The sequence below is a fragment of the Lipotes vexillifer genome, unplaced genomic scaffold, assembly GCF_000442215.2.
Source record: "Lipotes vexillifer unplaced genomic scaffold, Lipotes_vexillifer_v1.1 scaffold86, whole genome shotgun sequence".
NCBI lineage: Eukaryota > Metazoa > Chordata > Mammalia > Artiodactyla > Lipotidae > Lipotes > Lipotes vexillifer.
In genome coordinates, this window is record NW_006785406.1 from 3,805,637 (window position 1) to 3,813,379 (window position 7,743).

At 36.8% G+C, this 7,743-nt stretch overlaps 1 protein-coding gene across 1 annotated transcript in view; it reads right to left on the bottom strand.

Moving 5' to 3' along the window:
- Positions 1-7,743, bottom strand: part of SRPRB (SRP receptor subunit beta) — a 35,891-nt gene that overhangs the window by 24,188 nt on the left and 3,960 nt on the right. The window contains exon 4 of the mRNA XM_007457559.1: positions 6,816-6,898. Within this exon, the coding sequence (XP_007457621.1) occupies positions 6,816-6,898 (83 nt within the window). The remainder of the gene's footprint in view (positions 1-6,815; positions 6,899-7,743) is intronic.

Sequence of the window (7,743 nt, forward strand, 5' to 3'; positions counted from 1 at the left end):
CTTGATTAACCAAAAAAGGTAGGATTAAAAAACTAGAAGCCTCAGATCAATATATTATAAGTTGACCCTTGAACAATGTGGGGATTAGAGGCCTGACCCTCCAGTCAAAAATCTGCGTATAACTTCATGGTCAGCCCTCTGTATCTGAGGTTTGGCATTGCCGGATTCAACCAACCACAGATTGTGCAGTACATATTAAATGAAAAAATTCATCCTATAAGCGGACCCACACAGTTCAAACCCATGCTGTTCAAGGGTCCACTGTAGTAAATGTCTTTTGAATTTGCATTTATTGTGATTATGATTTGAGTTCATTTGTATCTTACATACTTTGAACGTTTTAGCTACCCAAAATACTTGGATCAAAGAGTAATTACACTGTGAACTGTAAAAAATTTATAATTGAAAATGGAAAAAAAATTTAATTAGAAATTAAAACCCAATTATAGCAAAATTTGCCAGTTCTAGATCTGTATCAATTGTTTGAGGAATAAAAAAAAAAAAATCACACAACTCCCAGTTTCCAGTACAGCATGAAAGAAGCTGGAAGTCACCACTGCATTCTAACAAGTAAAAAGCTAACCAGACTAAAAAATCAACAGCACTTAGATTCATCAGAGAAGTGAGATTATACAGCAAATCACTCCCCCTGCCAAACTGGAGAGAACAACACATATATACAGAAAAATACAACTTACTGAGGAATCAGTTGAGAATCAAGTATGAAGCTCACAGTCCAGAGACACAGGTTCACTAAGACAGACCTAATCATAGGACACTTCTCTTCCCCTCACACTTCACCACGTTACTAAGGGCAGTTCTTACCCAGTATATTGCGTCTGCCTATCAAGAAAAAATTACAAGACATACTAAAAAGTAAAAAAGAGTTTGAAGAGAAGGGGCAAGCAACAGAACTAGACTCAGATATGAAAGAGATGTTGGAATGATCAGACCAAGAATTTAAAACAACTGTGACTGTGGTGCTAAGGGCTCTAAAAGATAAAGTAGACAACATGCAAAAACAGATGGGCAATGTAAGGAGAGAGATGGAAGTTCTAAGAAATAACTAAAAAGAAAGCTACAGATCAAAAATAACCTAACAGAAATGGAGAAAGCCCTTGATGGAATTATTAGTAGACTAGACATGACTGAAGGAAAGAATCTCTGGCTTGAGATATCTCAATAGAAGCCTCCAAAACTGAAAAGCAAAGAGAACAAAGACTTAAAAATACATAACAGAATATCTGAGAACTGTGGGACAACTACAAAAGGTGTAACATATATGTAATGGGAATTTCAGAAGGAGAGGAAAGAGAGAAAAGAACAGAAGAAATATTTAAACAATAATGACTGAAAATTTCCCCAAATTAATGTCAGACACCAAACCACAGATCCACAGAAACCACAGGAAGCTCAGAAAACACCAAGCAGGATTAATGCTAAAAGAACTATACCTAGCCATTATCATTTGTAAACTATAGAAAATCAAAGATAAAGAAAAAAATCCCACAATAAGCCAGAAGGAAAAAGACCTTACTTATAGAGGAGCAATGTAAGAATTATATCCAACTTCTCAGACATAGAGCACGCAAGAAGAGAGTCAAGTGAAATATTTAAGCTGTTGAAAGAAGAATCCCCCAAACCTAGAATTCTATACCGTGTGAAGTTTACAGCATTGAATGCATTTATTAGAAAAGAAGAAAGACCTAAAATCAATCTTCTAAGCTTCCACCGTAGGAAGCTAGAAAAATCAGAGTAATTTAAATCTAAAGTAAACATAAGAAATAATAAAAGAGCAGAAATCAATGAAATAGAAAATAGGAAATCAATGGAGAACATCAACAAAACCAAAAACTGGTTCTATGAAAAGATCAATAAAATTTATAAACTTCTAGCCAGTCTAACTAAGAAAAAGAGAGGACACAAATTACAAATATCAGAAATGAAAGGGGATATCACTACAGATTCATGGACATTAAAAGGACAATCAAGGGGTACTATAAATAACTCTATGCCCAAAAATGTAATAACCTAGATGAAATAAATGGTCCAACTCCTTGAAAGACGCAATCTGCCAAAACTAACATAAGAAACAGACAATCTGAATAGCCCTGTATCTATTAAAGAAACTGAATCAATAATTAAAAACCTTCCAAAACAGAGAGCACTAGGCACAGGTGGGATCACTGGTGAATTCTATCAAATGTTTAAGGACATTTATACAATGTTATATGCCACAAATATTCAATTTAAAAAAATTTAAGGAAAAAAATATACAAGTTCTCTATAATTTCTTTCAAAAAATAGAAACAGAGGGAATATTTTCTTACTCATTCTATGAGGCCAGCATTACTTTAAAACACAAACCAAGACATTACAAGAAAACTACAGATAAATATCTCATGAACACAGATGTAAAAATCCTCAAGAAAAATTGGCAAATCGAATCCAACAATGTATGAGAAGAATTATACACCATGATTGGCTCTGGACCCAGTTCCAATGTGGGGGATGGGGGTTCCCCCACCACCAAGCAATGCTCCTGACACCAGCTGGGTGCCCTACAATTCAACTCAATTCTGATGCTATCTACTTGGAGATAGCATCAGATTTCGCAGGTTAAGGGCTCAGTGCCACAAGACTGCCCTCCACTTCAGATGCCAATCACAAGCCCAGATTGTTACCTTTGCTTCTGACCAACAGGCTACAGACTCGAAGGTCTCACAACTCCTTCCTTTGGTTTGATTAATTTGGTAGTGGGGACCTCAGACACCAGTCAGAAGTCCAGGTTGTTAACTGTACTTCTGACTGACTGGCTATAAATCAGAGGTTCCCATGACCCCTGCTTCTTGGATTCAATTAATTTGTGAGAGCAGCTCAACTCAGGAAACTCATTTAACTCACTAAATTATCAGTTTATTGCAAAAGATATTAAAGGATATGAATCAACAACCAGATGAAGGGATACATATGGTGAGATCCTGAACAAAGGAGCTTCTGTCCCCACGGAGTTTGGGCCCTGCAGGGTGGCATGTGGAAGCATTCTGGTTCCCCAACCTAGAAGCCCTATGAACCTCATCCTTTTGGGGTTTTATGGAGGCATAATTATATAGGCGTGATTGACTGAACAATTGACCACTGGTGATTGATTCAACCTCCAGCCTCTCTCCTCTCCCTTCCCTGGATGGGAATGAAAAGTTCCAACTCTCTAATCATATGGTTGGTTCTTCTGGCACCCAGTCCCCATCCTTAGGTGCTTTCTAAAACTCACCGCAAAAACATAACAAAAGACACCTTTATCACTCTCATCGCTTAGGAAATTCTAAGGGTTTTATGAGCTCTGTGCCAGAAACAGGGATGAAGACCAAATATGCATTTCTCATTATAAATCACAATATCACAACAACCAAGTGGTATGAAAGGCTGGTTCAACATTCAATCATCAATTAACATAATCAGTTCACTGATGTATAAACTAAAAAAGAAAAATCACACAATCGTATCAACAGATCCAAAAACGCATTTGACAAAATCAAAAACCATTCATGATAAAACCTCCTAGTAAACTAAGAATAGAGGGGAATTTCCTCAACTTGATAAAGAATATCTACAAAAATCAAATGGCTAACATCATACTTAATGGTGAAAAAAATCAAAGATTTCCTGCTAAGACCAGGAACACAGCAAGGATGTCCCATCTCACCACTGCTTTTGCAACATCGTACTGTAATTTCAAGCTAATGCATTAGGACAACAAAAGGAAATAAAAGGTATACAGATTAGGAAGGAAGAAATAAAAATGTCTGTATTTACACATGAAATGACTGTAGATGATCTGAAAAAATCAACCAAAAAGCTCAGGAACTAATAAGCGATTATAGCAGAGTTGCAGGATACAAGGTTGATACACAAGTGAATTGCTTACCCAAATATCAGGAATGACCAAATGGAATTTGATATTAAAAACGCAATACCAGTTACATTAGCATCCCACAATATGAAACTTAGGTACAAATCATACGAGATCTATATGAGGAAAACTATGAAACTGATCAACAAAACTGAAGTAGAACTAGAAAAATGGAGAGATATTCCACGTTCATGGATAGGAAGACTAAATAGAGTCAAGATGTCAGTTCTTCCCAACTTGATTTATAGACTCAATGCAATCCCAATCAAAATCTTGGCAACTTATTTGTGGATACCGACAAACTGATTCTGAAGTTTATACAGAGAGGCAGAAGACCCAGAAGAGTCAACACGATACTGAAGAAGAATAAAGTTGGAGAACTGATGTTACCAACTTACTATGAAACTACAGTAACAATGACAGCATGGTATTGGTGAGAGAACAGATCAATAGAACAGAGTCCGGAAAGAGACCCTCATATATAGTCAAGTGATCTTTGATGGAGGAGCAAAGGCAACAAATGAAGCAAAGATAGTCTTTTCAACAAATAGTGCTGGAACAGCTAGACATCCACATGCAAAACAATGAATCTAGATACAGAACTTACACCTTTCACAAAAATTAACTTAAAATGGATCACACACCTAAATGTAAACCAAAACTACAAAACTCCTAGGAGATAACACTGGAGAAAACCTAGATGATCTTGGGTTTGACAATGACTTTTTATATACAATACAATCCATGGTAAACTGGACTTCAGTAAAGATAAAAATTTCTGCTCTACAAAAATCAACATCAAGAGAATGAGAAAACAAGCCACAGACTGGGAGAAAATATCTAAAAAGATATATCTGATAAGGACCATTACCCAAAATATATAAAAGAACTCTTGAAACTCAACAGTAAGAAAACAATCTAATTAAAAAATGGGTCAAAGATCTTTACAGACACCTCACCAAACAAGATTTAAATAACTTATAAATAGCAAATATAAAAAGATGCTCCACATCATATGTCATCAGGGAAATGCAAATTAAAACAACAATTAGATACCACTACATACTCATTAGAATGGCAAAACCCAGAACACTGACAACACTAAATGCTGGTCAGGATGCAGAGCGACTGGAACTCTTTCATCGCTGGTGGGAATGCAAAATGGTACAGCCACTTTGGAAGAGAGTTTGGCAATTTCTCACAAAACTAAACATACTCTTACTATATGATTCTGCTATTGTGCCCCTTGATATTTACCCCAAAACTTATGTGTACACCAATACCAGCTTAATTCAGACCTGCCAAAATTTGGAGGCAACCGAGATGTCCTTCAACAGGTAAATGGATAAATAAACTGTGGTACATCTAGACAATAGCATATTATTCAGCACTACAAAGAAATAAGCTATCAAACAATGAAAACACATGGAAGAAACTTAAATGCATATTACTAAGTGAAAGAAGCCAACATGAAAAGGCTACATACTGTATGTTTCCAACTATATGAAATTGTGAAAAAGGCAAAACTATGGAGACAATAAAAAGATGAGTGGTTGTGAGGGGTTAGGGGAGAGAAGGATGAACTGGCAGCGCAGAGAATTTTTAGGGCAGTGAAACTACTCTGTAAGATACTATAATGGTGAATACATATCATTGTACATTTCTTCAGATTCCTAGAATGTACAACACCAAGAGTGAATCTTAATGTAACATACAGACTGAGCGATTATGATGTGTCAATTTAGGTACATCAATTGCAACAAATGAACCACTGGGGTGAAGGATGCTGATAATAGGGGAGGTTAGACATGTGTAGGGGTAGGGTTATATGGGAAATCTCTGTACCTTCTGTTCAATTTTGCTGTGAACCTAAAACTCTCTAAAAATACTTTTTTTTTTTTTTTTTTTGCAGTACGCGGGCCTCTCCCGTTGTGGAGCACAGGCTCTGGACGCGCAGGCTCAGTGGCCATGGCTTATGGGCCCCGCCGCTCCGCGGCACGTGGGATCTTCCCGGACCGGGGCACGAACCTATGTCCCCTGCATCGGCAGGCAGACTCTCAACCACTGCACCACCAGGGAAGCCCTTTTTTTTTTTTTTTTTTAAATCAAGTAACAGTCTCAACTATGACAGATTGCTCATCACCACCACCATGTGGGCCAAGAAGCAACAACAAAATACAAAACAAGATACCTTCAAAAATAAGGAAAGAAACAACTACCTCGTTCCATCAACCCAGATTCCATCAACTAAAACACATATTATTTCAGGTTCAACTAAGAAAGAAAATACTTCCAATTAAACTATAACACCATTAATTATAAGTGGCATTCCAATTTCATAGATGTTAAAATGTGTCTTAAAATAAATGAAATGTGGTATTTTGATTTTCCTCAAGTTCCTACCGGTGTTAGAGACTACACAAGAATAAAGCATCTTAAGCTGAAGCACAGGAAATTTAGGAAGTAAGAGTCAGTAATACTAGGACAATACTAAAAGAAATATGAAAATATTCTTCTGTACTTTTCAGGCATCAATTTTAGATAATTTAAGGATAGAATACATACTGTTGGATTTTAATATCTTCTCAGATGCCACCTAGCTTTAAAATTCTTTTTTCAGATTTTAATAGTTCTACACATTATTAAATTTGTCCTCAGAGTAAATGAAAAATTTACTGACATCATAATAAGGGTAAACACTTTCTGAACACTCTGAGAAATATTTTCAAATATTATCTCATATAATCCAAGTGAAGGTGGACTTGCAACCCAGAAATGCTGACCCCAGGGTCCATGCTCTTTCCACTCCAGGATACCAGGATGCCTCCAGAATACCGTGAGAGCAAACAACATGGCTGGTCTTGATATACAGATTTCAGACAAGCCCTTCCCACTTCCTACTTACCTGGCTGAAGCCTTAAACTGCTCTAAGAACTGAAGTCTCAAGCTCTCATGGCCAGGGAGGTCAATCAAGGTCAGGCTAGTGCCCTAAGGATGCCAGCAATAATATTAATGTTTCAGTCCGGATTCACATGTACAACATAAATCTTTCATATCAGATCACAGGTATCAGAATGGTACCCAATTAATGAATCAAAAAAGGTCACTGTAACTGATTAATGAATCAAACAAATGTTCACAGAGCACCCTCTATTTATAAATCATGGAGTGAAGGCTCTGGAGATTTAACAATGGACAAAAACATGGTCCTGCCCCAGCAGAGTTTATAATATAATCAGAAAGGTCAACACAAGGTAAAATTACATGTAAATGTAAAATTACAACTTTGATCAATGTTCTGAGGGTACGTGAGAAACCTGACCCTGTATGGGGAAGTCAGGAAAGTCCACCTGAGGCTGGGAAAAATACCAGTATGAATAAAAGCAAAAACATGTGAAAAACAGTAATGAATATTCACAAACTAAATAATATAAAAACCTACATTTTATAACATGTTACCGCTGCAGGGATCCCCAACCTTTATAAAAACAAAACATTCTTTTATATTTCTACTGCAATCTAATTTTAAAATATATGTCCACTAGACACACCATTTATTTGTTCCAACTCTGTCAATATTTTTTGTCAATTCTTGATCCAGGTGACAATCACTGAACAAGGCGGGGTTATGCCACTACGGAGCAGACTGATTAAGTGCCCACTTACATGCTATTCATGCCAGGCCTTCATTCTTGAGCTCAGGTTCAATGCAGATGTGGCTATGCTCAATTCTAAGACTCTCGGGTATAGCCCCGGTACATCTATCAGACCCATGGATCATTTCTCATATGTTCTGCCTTCTCCATAGCCAGCCTCAATCACTATTCAGCAGG